This window comes from Narcine bancroftii, chromosome 3 (assembly GCF_036971445.1).
Source record: "Narcine bancroftii isolate sNarBan1 chromosome 3, sNarBan1.hap1, whole genome shotgun sequence".
NCBI classification, from domain to species: domain Eukaryota; kingdom Metazoa; phylum Chordata; class Chondrichthyes; order Torpediniformes; family Narcinidae; genus Narcine; species Narcine bancroftii.
In genome coordinates this window covers 64,245,249-64,261,631 of record NC_091471.1, presented here as the reverse complement: position 1 = coordinate 64,261,631, position 16,383 = coordinate 64,245,249, and the positions used below count along the sequence as shown (strand labels likewise).

The 16,383-nt window shown below is 40.0% G+C and overlaps 1 protein-coding gene and 1 long non-coding RNA gene across 5 annotated transcripts in view; one reads left to right on the top strand and one right to left on the bottom strand.

Annotated features, from left to right (window-relative positions):
- The window catches only part of LOC138757220 (uncharacterized), a 107,112-nt gene that overhangs the window by 55,001 nt on the left and 35,728 nt on the right, over positions 1-16,383 (bottom strand). The window lies entirely within an intron of this gene.
- Positions 1-16,383, top strand: part of LOC138757219 (calcium and integrin-binding family member 2-like) — a 64,359-nt gene that overhangs the window by 38,138 nt on the left and 9,838 nt on the right. For 2 of the 3 annotated variants that reach the window (XM_069924208.1, XM_069924207.1), the window contains exon 2: positions 13,687-13,721. The exons of the other annotated variant lie outside the window; for it this stretch is intronic. In XM_069924208.1, the coding sequence (XP_069780309.1) occupies positions 13,687-13,721 (35 nt within the window). The remainder of the gene's footprint in view (positions 1-13,686; positions 13,722-16,383) is intronic. 3 annotated transcript variants of the gene reach the window in all.

Here is a 16,383-nt window from a genome sequence, read left to right as displayed (position 1 = left end):
ATTCCAGCCTTATCCCCATAACCCTTAACTCCCCTGCCCACAAGAGCCTTATCCAACTCTCTCTTAAATCTATCCAGTGAATCCTCCCCCACTACCCTCTGTGGAAATGCATTCCACAGATCCACAACTCTCTGGGTAAAAAAAATTCTTCTCATTTCTGTCTTAAATGGCCTTCCCTGTATTTTTAAACTATGCCCTCTAGTCTTAGTCTCTCCCATCATTGGGAACTGTACTCTGATTTCACCCTGTCAAGCCCTTTGATAATCCTAAATACCTCATTCATGTCTCTCCTCATCCTTCTAAATTCCATAGGATATAATCCAAGTCTTTTTAACCTATCTGCATATGACAATCCTGCCATCCCGGGAACTAACCTCGTAAATCTGCCTGCACTCCTTCTATAGCAAGTATGTCCTTTCTTAAATATGGGGATGCAATACTCCAGGTGACGTTTCACCAGGGCCCTGTTCAACTGCAAGAGGGCTTCTCTACTCCTATACTCCAATCCCCTTTTTATGAAAACTAACTTACCATTCGCCTTCTTCACCGCTTGCTGAACCTGCATGCTAGTTTTCAATGACTGGTGAACAAGTACGCCCAGATCTCTTTGCATTACCCCACTCCCTAGCTTAACTCCATTTAAAGGAGGTTGTATTATTCAGATTACAAATGGAGTCCCACACCTCATTAGAGAATTAAAGATTCAAATCCTGCTCCCAATCGTTCTTAATTTTAACTAATGAGGCTATTCTTAAATCAAGTAAATTGTTATAAGTATGAGAAAGGATTTTTCAAATCCACCAACAATGAAAAATGTGACAAGAAATCTGCACCCAAAATCGAATTTTCCATATTACAACCATGAAAACCCACCAAAAAAGTTTGTTGAGACCGAAATCTAAAGTGAGTGACCTCTGCCCATATGTTTGAATATGAGAATAATTCATGGCTGAAAGATCACATGACATATTAGGCTGTCTGCATTCTTCAAGGGGTTGGAGGGACCACTGAAATCTCTGCACCAGAATCGACAAGAAATTGAACACCCGAGAGATGGTCTTTGGAGAAAAGACAGTGACTGACATTTCTATGGGTAACAGTTACCACTACTGCCGGGCCTGGTCATTTCCGGGCTAGAAGTCGCAGGACCAGGCAGCAGCACCAAGTCTCCAGTGCTTCCAACAAATACACCATCTATCACCTCTACCATGTTCTCAACCACCATGATTCCCACCAGGTCGACGGAAGGAATTCTATTGTGTTCCCAAGGCCTGGACCTACATAATCAGTGCTGCTCCAACTCAGTTATCTTCGACTGAGAAGGTGCTGGCGTTTCACAAGGTCCAGTAAGCAGTTGTTCCAGGTCCATTCGCTCCTGCCGACATCACAGTGATGAGGTAAACATCGAATGAATCTCTGTTTCCAAAAACCACTTTCAATAGAGTCTGTTCCAGCTAGCCTGCACCATCTCCTCAACAACTGTGATGGTTGCCTATCACCTAGGCTGCCATTAGCTAGTAATTCGGCAATATGAGTCTCCCCAAATGGTTGAATATGCCACAGAATAACAGTCTTAAGCATGTCATATGGGAGATTACCATCAGGATCCACTAAACATCTTCCACTTCATGGGCAATCTGCTCTTGAAGACATGCCGCAAGTATTTCGTCTTCTACTTGTCACACTGAGGGTGGAGAAATGTGCCTCCAGGATCGTGAACCTCTCTGGTGCATTATTAATAAAAAGTGGGGGGAATCTCCAGTTTGATCTCCTCATTGCTCCTGTAAGGGGTTTAACCTCATGGCTATTTGCTTTAAATTAGGTGCTGTGAATGCATGGTGTTACCACTTGTAAAGACACTGATTTACTCTAGTTTATAAACAATTAAAGAGTACACTCACTCATTTATTTCAGCACAAAATAGAGTTAACTTTCTTTATTCTCCTCAGACACATCATTGCATTCTTCAATTCCCCAAACACCACCCAGCCAAACCCCTCTGACCTTCTCGTTGGTTCATCACCATATGGGTGATCCTGACGCTCTCATTCTCCTCCTCCTGCATCTGAGATTCATCACCCATACGCTGATACTTAACACACCCCTACATTCGGGCTATTGCTCCTGTGTGTTGCTTTATCATCAGTGGCGGCTGTCACTGCTCCTGACGCAGGTAAGAATGCAATCATGACACATTGTTGTTTTTTTTTTAAATTTTTTTATTTTTCACACCATAAATCACAATAGCCATGATATACACTTTTTCTTTTTCACACATTTACAGTGACTTTTTCTCCCCCCCCCTCCCTCCTCCCAAGCCACCCCCCCACCCCCCCCCTCCCATCCATTTTAGGTATACAATCTAGGTTGCATTAATTCAGTCAGACAATGTTGTCATTCAACAAAAATACACCAGAAATTCTACTGAGTCCATTCTTTTCTTTTCTTCTCCTTCCATCAACTTAGGTAATGTTTGTTCCCGGTAGGTTTTCGCTATTGTATTTAATGTAAGGCTCCCATACTTGTTCGAATATTTCAATATTATTTCTTAAACTATATGTTATTTTTTCTAATGGAATACATTTATTCATTTCTATATACCATTGTTGTATTTTCAAATTATCTTCCAATTTCCAGGTTGACATAATACATTTTTTTGCTACGGCTAGGGCTATCTTAACAAATCTTTTTTGTGCATCTTCCAAGTCAATTCCAAATTCTTTATTTTTTATGTTACTTAGGAGAAAGATCTCTGGATTCTTTGGTATATTGTTTTCTGTTATTTTATTTAATATCTGATTGAGATCATCCCAAAATTTTTCTACTCTCTCACATGTCCAGATTGCATGAATTGTTGTTCCCCTTTCTTTTTTACATCGAAAACATCTATCAGATACTGTTGGGTCCCATTTATTTAACTTTTGCGGTGTAATGTATAGTCTGTGTAACCAATTATATTGTATCATACGCAGCCTCGTATTTATTGTATTTCTCATCGTTCCAGAACATACTTTCTCCCATGTTTCCTTTTTTATCTTTATATTTAAATCTTGTTCCCATTTTTATTTAGTTTTACCATTTGTTTCCTCATTCTTGCAGTTTGATATACATATTTGTTATAAATCTTTTGATTAACATTGTATCTGTAATCACATATTCAAGGTTACTTCCCTCTGGTAAACTCAAATTGCTTCCTAATTTATCTTTCAAGTAGGATCTCAGTTGGTAATATGCCAGCGCTGTATCTCCAGTTATATTGTACTTATCTCTCATTTGTTCAAAGGATAAGAATCTACTTCCTGAAAAACAATTTTCTATTCTTTTAATCCCTTTTTTTTCCCATTTTCTAAAGGAAAGGTTGTCTATTGTAAAAGGGAGTAGCTTATTTTGCGTCAATATTAGTTTTGGTATTTGATAATTTGTTTTATTTCTTTCTACATGAATCTTCTTCCATATATTGAGGAGATGGTGTAATACTGGTGAAGTTCTATGTTGTACCAATTTTTCGTCCCATTTATATAATATGTGTTCAGGTATCTTTTCCCCTATTTTATCTAATTCTAGTCTCGTCCAGTCTGGTTTTTCCCTTGTTTGATAAAAATCTGATAGGTACCTTAATTGTGCGGCTCTATAATAATTTTTGAAGTTTGGCAATTGTAAGCCTCCTTGTTTATACCATTCTGTTAATTTATCTAGTGCTATCCTCGGTTTCCCCCCTCTCCATAAAAATCTCCTTATTATTTTCTTTAACTCTTTGAAGAATTTTTCTGTCAGTTGTATTGGCAATGCCTGAAATAAGTATAGTATCCTTGGAAAAATGTTCATTTTAATACAGTTTATCCTTCCTATCAGTGTTAGTGGTAGCTCTTTCCAATGCTCTAAATCGTCCTGTAATTTTTTCATTAGTGGATTGTAATTGAGTTTATATAATTGGCCTAGATTTTTGTTTATTTGCACATCTAGGTATCTTATTGCCTGCATTTGCCATCTGAATGGGGATTCCTCCTTAAATTTTGAGAAATCCGCGTTATTCATAGGCATTGCTTCACTTTTATTTACGTTTATCTTGTATCCCGACACTTCTCCATATTCCTTCAATTTCTTATATAGTTCTTTTATTGATAGTTCTGGTTCTGTTAGGTACACTATCACATCATCCGCAAATAGACTGATTTTATATTCCCTGTCTTTTATTTTTATTCCTTTTATATTATTATCTATTCTTATCGATTCTGCTAGTGGTTCTATAGCTAGCGCAAACAATAATGGTGATAGTGGGCATCCCTGCCGCGTTGACCTGCTTAAGTTAAATTGCTTTGATACATGTCCATTTACTGTCACTTTCGCTAACGGTCCCTTATATAATGCTTTAATCCAATTAATATACTTCTCCGGTAAACTGAATTTTTGCAATACTTTGAACAAGTAATTCCATTCTACTCTGTCGAAGGCCTTCTCTGCGTCTAAAGCAACTGCTACTGCCGGTGCTTTATTTCCTTCTACTGCATGAATTAAGTTAATAAATTTACAAATATTGTCTGTTGTGCGTCTTTTTTTGATAAATCCAGTTTGGTCTAAATTTACCATTTTCGGTACCTGTTCTGCTAATCTGTTTGCTAATAGTTTAGCTATTATCTTATAATCTGTGTTTAGCAGAGATATTGATCTATATGACGCTGGTGAGAGTGGATCTTTCCCTTGTTTTAGTATCACTGTAATTATTGCTGTTTTACATGAATCTGGTAAGTTTTGTGTCTCATCAATCTGGTTGATTACATCCAGGAGGGGCGGTATTATTAGATCTTTAAATGTTTTGTAGAATTCTATTGGGAGTCCATCCTCTCCTGGTGTCTTATTATTTGGTAAATTTTTTATTATCTCTTGTATTTCTACTGTTCCAAATGGTTCTGTTAATTTATTTTGTTCCTCTATTTGTAGTTTTGGTAGTTCAATTTTAGTCAAAAATTCATCTATTTTCCCTTCTTTCCCTTCGTTTTCAGTTCGGTATAATTGTTCATAGAATTCTCTGAAGTTTTCCTTAATTTCTTTTGGATTATATGTAATTTGTTTGTCTTTTTTCCTTGTTGCCAATACCATTTTCTTAGTTTGCTCTGTCTTAAGCTGCCATGCTAAGATTTTGTGTGTTTTTTCACCTAGTTCATAATATTTCTGTTTTGTCTTCATTATATTCTTCTCCACCTTATATGTTTGTAATGTTTCATATTTTATTTTTTTATCCGCCAATTCTCTTCTTTTGGTTGTATCTTCCTTTATTGCTAATTTTTTTTCTATGTTTATTATTTCCCTTTCCAACTGCTCTGTTTCCTGATTATAGTCCTTCTTCATCTTGGTTGCATAACTTATTATTTGTCCTCTAATGAATGCTTTCATTGCGTCCCATAGTATAAACTTATCTTCCACTGATTCCGTATTTACTTCAAAGTACATTTTTAATTGTTTTTCAATAAATTCTCTAAAATCCTGTCTTTTAAGTAGCATGGGGTTTAATCTCCATCTATACATTCTTGGAGGGATGTCCTCTAGCTTTACTGTCAGTATTAAGGGTGAATGGTCCGATAGCATTCTCGCTTTATATTCTGTTTTTCTTACTCTATCCTGCATACTAGCTGATAACAAAAATAGGTCTATTCTTGAGTATGTTTTATGTCTAGTCGAGTAGTATGAGTATTCCTTTTCTTTTGGGTTTTGTTTCCTCCATATGTCCACAAGTTTCATTTCTTGCATTGATTTAATTATAAATTTGGTTACTTTGTTCTTCCTGTTAATTTTTTTCCCCATTTTATCCATATTTGGATCCAAATTCAGATTGAAATCCCCTCCTATTAGTATGTTCCCTTGCGTATTAGCTACCTTCAAAAAGATATCTTGCATAAACTTTTGATCTTCTTCGTTAGGTGAATATATATTAAGTAGATTCCAAAGCTCCGAATATATCTGACATTTTATCATAACATATCTCCCTGCTGGATCTATTATTTCCTCTTCTATTTTAAATGGCACATTTTTGCTAATTAATATAGCCACTCCTCTTGCTTTTGAATTATACGATGCTGCTGTTACATGTCCTACCCAATCTCTCTTTAATTTCTTGTGCTCCAATTCAGTTAAGTGTGTTTCTTGGACAAATGCTATATCTATTTTTTCCTTTTTCAGTAAATTTAGTAGTTTCTTCCTTTTAATTTGGTTATGTATTCCATTAATATTTAAAGTCATATAGTTCAGCATAGCCATTTTATATTTTGTTTATCTTCTCTTTCCGTTTTTCCATCATTACCTTTCCTCCTTTTCCATTTCTGTTTTCTTATTTTCAACTCTTTACCAGACAACATTCCTACAACATCCAACATTTTCCTTATTCTCCTATTTCTATCTTCTTTATCCCCAATCTCCCCTTCCCCTCCTGAGTTGTCCTTTATCCCTTGTCGGACAACCACATCTCCCCTCTCCATTTGGATTTGCGAATCCACTCGCAAGCGTCAACTGATTTTGCAGTGACCGCTCTTTTCCCCCACCCAGCCCCCCCCAGAAAAGATTTCACTTTTCATATGTCACAAAGGTCACTCTTTTAATTCCCTCCTTATTCTCTCTATTCCATTACCTTCCCTTATTAATTCTTGTCTATACTATCTATGTTTTCCTCTAATTACAGATACTTTCACGTATGCCCATTGTCTCTATTCACTCTTATACCTCTTTACCCGCATACATATCAATCGTGGTCATTTTTACCCTCATTACCCGTCTTCATCCCTCAGTCTATTTTTGTCTTTACCCACATACATATCAATCGTGATCATTTTTACTCTCATTACCCGTCTTCATCCCTCAGTCTATTTTTGTAATTGTTCTGCAAATTTTCGTGCTTCTTCTGGATCCGAGAACAGTCTGTTTTGTTGTCCTGGAATAAATATTTTCAATACCGCAGGATGCTTCAGTGTAAATTTATATCCTTTCTTCCATAAAATCGCTTTTGCTGTATTGAACTCTTTTCTCTTCTTTAGGAGTTCCAAGCTTATATCTGGATAAATGAAGATTTTTCGCCCTTTATACTCCAGTGGTTTGTTGCCCTCTCTTACTTTTTCCATTGTCTTCTCCAGTACCTTTTCTCTTGTAGTATATCTTAGGAATTTTACTACAATAGATCTTGGTTTTTGTTGTGGTTGTGGTTTAGGGGCCAGTGCTCTATGTGCCCTTTCTATTTCCATTTCTTGCTGTAGTTCTGGACATCCTAGGGCCTTAGGGATCCATTCTTTTATAAACTCCCTCATATTCTTGCCTTCTTCATCTTTCTTAAGGCCCACTATCTTTATGTTATTTCTTCTGTTATAATTTTCCATTATATCTATTTTTTGGGCTAGTAATTCTTGTGTCTCTTTTGTTTTTTTATTAGATTCCTCCAATTTCTTTTTTAAGTCTTCTACCTCCATTTCTATTACCTCCCGTTCTTCCATCTTGTCCATTTTTTTCCCCATTTCTGTTAAGGTCATATCCATTTTATTTTTTTTTTTCTGTGTTGTTTATTCTTCTTCTTAAATCATTGAATTCCTGTGTTTGCCATTCTTTAAATGACTCCATGTATCCTCTAACAAGAGCAAGTATATCCTTTACCTTGCCTTTCCCTTCATCTATTTCACTGTATTCTTCCTCTTCCTCTTCCTCTGGGTTGGCCATCTGTTGTTTCTTTGATGCCCTTTCCTCCTCTTCTTTCTTGTTTCCATTGTCTTCTGTGGTCTCTTCTTGCTGCAGGTGTTCTGCAGCTGTCGTTGCCGGCTGTGGAGATCGACTCCCCAGCTGGTCCCCCCTCCCGTCGGTGTGTTTTTTTTTCATGCGCGGTTGCGCACTTTTACTCGGCTCAGCGAGCCATTTTTGTAGTCCATTATTTACCGACCTGAGGGAGCGGGTTTCTCTCTCCACAGCGGACCTCTTCGGACAGGTAAGGCCTTCACCTTTTTCCTCCGTTGTCTTCTCTTCCTCTCTTCTTACCGTTGATTTTGATTTTTCTTTTTTTGTCGCCATCTTCTTTCCACCTTTATACTCACTTTTCTTTAACTTGTATTTCTGTGCCTTTGTATTTTCTCTTGTTTTTCCCGACTTTTCTGGAGAGGGCTGGAGTTCTCCGTCCGGCCACTACTCCATCACGTGACTCCTCATGACACATTGTTGTTGATGAGGCCAGCTACTGTTGTGTCATCTGCAAACTTGATGACTCTGTTGCAGCTAGATCTGCCGATGCAGTCATGGATTAGTTGTGTGAACAACAGCAGGCTTAGCACACAGCCCTGAGGTGCACCAGTGCTCAGCGTGACAGAGCTTGATGTTCAGCTGCTGGCCCAGACAGACTCTCTGGGTTTCCATGAGGAAATGCCACCAGCCTCTGGGGCATGATCGTATTAAATGCCAAGCTGAAGTCGATGAACAAGCAGCCTAGTGTATGAGGTGTCATTCTCCAGGTGGGTCAGGGAGGAGTGAAGAGACAAGGGTATTGCATTGTCTGTGGAATGGTTTCATCTATAGGTGAATTGAAATGGGTCTAGTATCTCTGGGAGTACGTTTTACTATGTTCCATCACTAGACTCTCGGAGTATTTCATAACGGTGGATGTCAGTGCCCCGGAGCAGTAATCATTGATGCCTGTTACTGTCACCCTCTTGGGTACCAGAATGATGGTAGCTGTTTTGAAACCCACGGGGCTGATGGACTGCTGCAGTGACATATTGAAGATGTCTGTGGAAACCTCTGTAGATGGTCTGCCCAGTCCTGCAGTACCCAGCCAGGTATGTTGTCTGATGCCGCGGCCTTGCGTAGGTTCACCTTAGATAGGATTCTCCTCATCTCAGCCGTGGCTATGCAGGGGGACTGTACATCGGGGGATATGAAGCTTTCTCAGTGTAGGCTGTTCTTCTTATAAAACTGTGCACAGATGTTCAATCTGACTGGAAGGGAAGCATCATTGCCTTTTGACTTGCAAAGTTGTTTTGATACGTGTGATGGTCCTAATCCCTTGCTCTGTGCATAACATATCGACAGTGTCGCACAGCTGTCTAGAGATATTCTGTGCATACATGTGTTGCCTTCCGGATTGCCCGGGAGAGTTCAGCCTTGGCTGATCTTGGTGACATCTTGTCTCCTGTGCTGAAAGCAGCATCACGAGCTTTCGCTCCCAATAGAAAAATCCAAGGGTGGTGCCAAGAGGAGATTAGGTGTATCAAGGACTGATAGGAGCGGGGTCAGCTCATGTCATTTGTGTAGTTAAGAATTAAATATGATTTGTCAAATAGAACACTCTTTTGCTACTTTCAGTTAAGATATTTCTTGAGGGACAAATTAGGTCCAACCATGGCCCTACTGGAGTGGAGTGACATGGAGACTCTGATTCGAAGAGGAAACAGAAAAAAATTACTTCAACCATGTATTCACTGTTCCAAGTAGAGGGCCTGTAAACGGGGCTTCATAGGTCAAGGCAGAGATGGGAGTCGCACCTAGGTGTTATGATAGATGAACGGTGCTGGTCGGACCTGTGTCGTGTTAGCATGACCACAATAATTAACTCATGATATAGACTGGTGCAGCATAACCTTCTTCACCAACTCTACCTCACTCCGCAGAAATTGAATAAAGGTGAACCAGAAATTTCAGATCAAAGGCAAGAACCTTTGTGCACTCAACTTGGACATGATCCAAGGTGAGATCATTTTGGGTAGGGCTAGGCAAGCTCTAAAGAAAATCATAGGTAAAGTTTCCAAAGGACCCAGAGTTATTCCTGTTGGGAAACATAATGGGCACAAGCTTTACGATGAAACTGTCCAAATTTCAAACCAAATTTGTGTTGATCGGTCTGGCAGTGTCCAGGAAGTCAATAGTGATTACCTGGAAGTCGGACTCTCATCTGGACATTGCATGTTGAAATATGGAAATACAGAGCTATGTTCCCTTGGAGAAAGTTATTTATAATCTAAGGAAAAAGTATGAAACTTTTCTTAAAATCTGGCAACTATACCTGCGTTATGTAGGTGCAAGGATATAGTGCAGTCCCTGTGCTTCGCTTCCTGGCCCTGTCTTGTCTTTCCTCTCCTGGGGGATGGACAGGGGGTTCCATTCCAATCAGGCTAAGTCAAGATGAATATAAGAGACCTGGAGAACGTGCGTTGAGCTCCGACAGACCCTGTAGTTAATGTGTTTTTCTTTACTCTTCCTTTTTTAATTCATTTGTCCTCAGTCAGTGGTGTCTTTTTTTATGTTAAATAAGTGTTTATGCCTTTTCTTGTAAGTCAAATTTCTTTATTTCAATGGTTAATGTGGGTTTTTTTTTGTTGTGGGGGGGATAAAACCAGTCTCAGTAGAAGTAATGTAAATGTACATGATGAATGTTATTGTTGTACGTACTGTGAATTTTTGGAACTGTCTGAATTTGGAAAAATCATAAATATTCAAAAAATGACAAGCCCTTGGTCTGTTAACCTTGCTTCATAAGACATGTGCTGTAAATGGTTATATGGTTATATGGTTATGTTCTCCAATCAAGGCAACATCCTGGTAAATCTCCTCCGCACCATCTCCATAGCTTCCACATCCTTCCTGTAATGAGGCTACCAGAACTGAACACAATGCTTCAAGTTTCATAGAGCTACATTACCTCACCACTCTTGAACTCAATTATCCAACTAATGAAGGCCAGCATCCCATGGACTTTCAAACTAACCTATCATGCTCTGCAGCAGCCTTGAGGGTTCTATGGATTTGGACCCCAAGGTCCCTCCATTCTTCTACACAGTTAAGAATCCTGCCATTGGAGTGAAACATTAAAGTCTGCACCCACTGTGATAGTAAAAAAATACCACAGAAATGCTGAAGGAACTCAGCTGATCTTGCAGCTCCCATAGAAGGTAAAGAAATACTAGGGGAGGCACGGTAGGCATAGTGCTTTAGCACAACGCCTTCACAGCACCAGCGATCAGGACTCTACCATGGTCTGTAAGGAGTATGTATGTTCTCCCCATGTCTGTCTGGGTTTTCTCTGGTGCTCCAGTTTCCTCCAACCCTTCAAAAAAAAAATGTACTGGGGGTGTTGATTAATGGGGTGTAAATTGGGTGGAATGGTCTCGATATAGATTACTGACATTTTAGGCCTGAGCCCTTATTCAAGGAATAAGCAAAGAATGGGAAGACATAAGAATAAATAGACTGAAGACTGTCCAGGGAGAACAAAAGGTGTTACTTGGATATGATGAGATGAGAGGTAACAATTGATTTTGCCTCTGTGAAAGGAGACAGATGGAAAAGGGAGACAGAGCTGGGGGACAGGTAACAGGAGAAAGAATAAATGGGGGAGTGTGGTTTAACGCAAACTGGAGAAGATGATGTTAATGCCATCTGGTTGGAGGGTGCACAAATGGAAGATGAGGTGTTGTTCCTCCAATTTGTGGATGATCTCAGTCTGACAATGCGTGAGAGAGATGCTGGCAAGGGAATGGGATGGAGAATTGAAATGGATGGCCACTGGGAGATCCATGCTATTGTGCCAGACAGAGCTAAGGTGCTCAATGAAGCAATTTCCAAGAAGTGTGTCCAGTCTTTCCGATGTAGAGGAGAACACAATGGGAGCACGGGATGACCTCTAGTAGATGACCTCTACAGATTCCCAAGTGAAATGTTGCTTCACTTGGAAGGACTGTTTGGGGCCCCAAATGGTGGTGAGGGAGAAAGTGTAGGTGAAATGGAGCATATTCTGTGGTCATAGGGGTAGGTGCCAAGAGGACGATTGGTGGGGAGGGAGGAGTAGTCAAAGGAGTCACAGAGAGGGCGGTCCCTGCAGAAGGTAGAGAGAAGAATATGTGTCTATTTGTGGGATTATCTGGTAGGTGGCAGAAATGGAGGTGGAGGATATGTTGGACAGGGTAGGGTGGTAGGTGAGGACAGTAGAAATCCTGTCCTGGTTGTGTTTGGGGGTGCAGGGGGCTAGGGCAAATGTGCCAGTAATGGAGGAAGGCCAAGTTATTTGAAGAAGGAGGACACCTCTGATGATCTGTCATGGATAATCTCGTCCTGGGAGAAGTAATGGAGACAGAGGAATTGAGAGAAGGGAATAGAATCCTTACAGGGGCAGGATGTATCATTAACCCTGTACTCTGCCTTCAAGTGTGACTCCAAAATACTTCACATTTATCCCGATTGAACTCCATTTGCTACTTTTCCGCCCAACTCTGCATCCTGTCTATATTCTGTTGTAATCTACAACAATTTTCTCCCCACTATGCACAACTCCTCCAGCTTTCATGATGTCTACAAACTTACTGACCCATCCCTGACCTGCTTAATCCAGGTCATTTAATAAACATCAAAAAGAGCAGGGGTCCCAGAACAGATAATTACAGAACTCCACTAGTCACTGAGCTCCAACCAGAATACATTCCATCCACTACCAACCCCTGATTTCTACAGGCAAGCTAATTCTGAAGCCGCATAGCCAAGGTTCGATGGATTCAATGTTTTATGACTTTCTGAATGAGTTTATCATGGGGGATCTTGTCAAATGCCTTCCTAAAATCCATATACATCACATCTACTGCCTTATCTTCATTAATTACTTCCTCAAAAAACTCCATTAGCCTTGTGAGGGAAGCAGAGAACAGTGTGTGTGGGGGGGGGGGGGGGGGATGTGCGGAGGAGTGGGGGAAAGCTGGGAGAAGGGGGGGAGCATGGAGAGGGGAGGGACGCACTGGTCTTCAGTAACCCAGCTCTGAACCAATATGTTCAGAGCTAAGCGAGAGCATTTGCACCAACCGCACCCCTCCCTCAGGGAGCCGCTATATCATTGTCCTCCCTGAGCACCTCACTCACTGACAGTGGCTTTCCGCAAAATTAAAGTCTTAGGCTGCATGTTGGTCGGGGCACTTCGCGAACATGGAACCGCACTCGAGCTGAACTTGTCCGACAGCTCAGCAAAAGTAAAGAGTGCCAAGGTTTTGAAAACATTTCAAATTTTCAAACCAGTGCGCTCGAAAACCTGCCCTGTTGGACCCACAACTACCTGGGCTGAGGGGTGGAGTATGCATGCGGCCCAGTCTGAAAGGCAATTTCCAACTGGAGTCAGTCTCCGGCCATGAAACTGTAGCGAGAGTATAGGGCATGGAGAGGGAGGGAGTCGCCTGGTCTCAACAGCAACTGCACCCAATGCAGAAACATACGGACCCTGGGAGGCTTCGCAGTCCAGCCTAAAACTGGACATCTGGCCACTCTGACTGCACCCCTCTGTGGTCTGCACCCTAGACAGCTGCCTAGTTCACCTAATGGTAGTGCTAGCCCTGGCTGTTGGACAGAAAGTGCCAGGGACTAACTCCTAAATGATGCCGTCAACATAACTCGTAGCCTCACAGAATCACTGCAGTTATTGCTCAACCTCTAATAACACAGGTTCATCCAACTCTCAGTCCTTCTGTTTGTGTTCAGAACATGAGAAATATCCTAGCTTAGAGCACAGGAATTCAAAAGAATTGAAGGTGAACTTCAATGTCTCTGTACAGTAGCTTACTAATTAAAATGTTACATTTATTATATTTCAGTTTACACACTAGCATTGGATAGCTATATGAATTTTCCTGAGATATGGAGTAAATGTAATTTACAAACTTTAAAAATGGCAACTAATTTTTTTTTATATATTTCAAGGACTGTACTGTCTTCACAAGGAAAGAAATTCTGAGGTAGGTCTGTAATCAATAAGCAATGTGATACCAATGACATCAACCCATTCAATGGCAGACTGTTTCGGCCAAAATCCCATCAATGAAGTTGCAGCCAGAGCTGATGGTTGGGCGTCTGAAGGCATCATTTATGATCAAAAGATTAGGTGTTTTTGGCTTAGAAAAGGTTCTTAAAGATAAAGTGATTGCTTCAATAGGTCGTTTGGAATGCGTGTTCATTGCTTTTCAGTGAAAATGTTTCAGGGTAAATGTTCAGAAACACATTGTGCTTCATGTATTGTTTAACATTACCACCTTAAAAGCAGCATCCATTCAACAGAATAGTATATGAACTGGGTTATGACATGGGAATCACTACTAAAGACAGCATTTATTTTCCATTCCTAAGTACGGTTGAGAAGATGATAATTTGGTCTCCCAAATTGCAGTCTGGAAAGGAATTTTTAAAGTGCTGTTAGGTGGCAAATGTAATTATTTCGGTTCAGAAAGAAGGGTGATTTATTTCCAAGTCAGGATAGAGTATGAATTGAAACAGTGCACCTTCCAAAGTTCAAAGTTCAGCTTAATTGTCAGAGGGCAAACATGACATCATGTACAATTCTATTTTTTTTCCCTATGGTCTAGGCAGAATTTCTACTTAATGGTAGTGCAAGAGAAATGTAAACAAACTGACTGTGTAATACAGAAAAAATATTCAGTAATAAATAATATGCAAAATAAGAGTCCTTAAAAGAGTCTCTGATTGAGTTTGCTGTTTAGGAGTCTGATGGTGGAGGGGTTGCAACCAGGTGCCCAATGCCTCCCTCCTTCTTTGTGGGAGAGGTGGTTTGGACAGCACTGTTGGAAATGCCTTCGTGAGGAACAGCAGCGATCCAGCTAAGGCTGACAAGTTAAAGATGGTAGAAGATCAAGGGGTGAAGATATTTCTTCTCATCTTCATCCTGAATGGTCAATTTATATTTTAGACATGACCCCAGTTCTAGCATGGCTCCCTAGTGGGCTCATCAACAAGCTGCTCTAAAAAGCCATCTCATAGGCATTCTACAAATTCTCTCTCTTGAGACCCAGTCTATGTTCATGTTAAGATCCCCTTGACTACCATAACATGGGCCTTCTGATGAACCTTTTTCTATTTTTGCTGTTGTAATTTATTCCTATCCTGGCCATTGTTGGGAGGTTTGCATATAAACTGTCAACAGTGTGCTTTTATCCTTGCCATTTCTTAACTCAACCCACAATGATTCTATATTTTCTGATTCAATGTCACCTCTTTCTAATGATTTAATATTATTCCTTACCAACTACCCCCTCTGTTTACCTGCCTATCCCTTCCATACACTGTGTATCCTTAGACTTTCAGCTCCCAATGACATCCATCCTTTAGCCATGACCACAGTATCATACCTGCTAATCTGTAGCTGTTCTACAAAGCAATCTACTTTATTTCTTATGTTCCATGCATTTAAATACAAAACCTTTTAGGCCTTCATTTGTTACTTTCTGTGGCTCTGTGTCCCTGTTGCATTGCAACACATTCCCATGGCTGCAATTTTGCCCTATCTGCCTGCCCTTCCACACACACTCCCCACCAGCTGTCTCTACTTGTGTGTCTTACTCTGCCTTTTCACTTTGGTTGTATTTAGATAGATTTGTTAGGCGGGGACACCAGATCTGCAGGCAATATTCCATTGTGGTCTCAACATGGAATTATTTAATTGGAGGAAGGAGGTTCTACTCTGACATTCAAATCCTCTTACAATAAAGACCAAAATGTGCAGTTTGCATTCCCTAATGCTTGCAAATATTAACCTAATGATTTCTGTATGATGATATCCAGCTTTATCTAAACAACAGCACCTTTCAGTTCATCTAAACTACTTTTCTTTCTACCAAAGTGGATGATCTGACAATCTTTTCACATAATAATTCATCTGTAATGCCTTTGTCCATTTATTTAGCCTATCTGTTTCCACTGAAGCCTCCTTGCATCCTTATTACTTACGCTTCCAGGCAGGTTTGTATTGTTAACAAACTTGGAAATATTACATTCGATCAACTCATTCAAATCATAAATATATCTTGAACTGCTGGAGGTTTAACACCAAACCCTGCAGCACTCCACTGGTCACAGCTTCCCAACTACTCCTCATTTTCTCTCTGTTAGCTAATTTCCAATCCAGATTATATATTTTTTTTATCTCCAGTGCTAAATTAGCGCTCCAGAGATCTAATTTTGTTAATAGCCTCTTTTTAAGGAACTAAGCACGGACCTTCTGAAAATCCAAATACAGTATAGCAACTCATCCCTTTTGTCAGCCATTTTAGTTATAATCTCAAAAATTTCTGATAGATTTGGCAAATATAACTTACATTCAATCCATTTTTACTCTGCCCAATCCTTTTTATTTTTGAATTCCCTGATACCACTTTGTTAATAATAAATTCCAAAACCTTCCCCACTGTTGATGTTGAGCTAATTAATCCACAATTCCATTTTCTCCATCCCACCTCTTCAAAGAGTGGGAATATACAGTATTTGTTATGTTCAAACCTGTGGACACCTTCCTGAATTGATAGGATTTTTGGAAGGCAATTACCACTCCTTAAAGGCCACCTCATTCAGAACTTTTGGATTCAGGTCATCAGGTACTGGGGGTGGGGG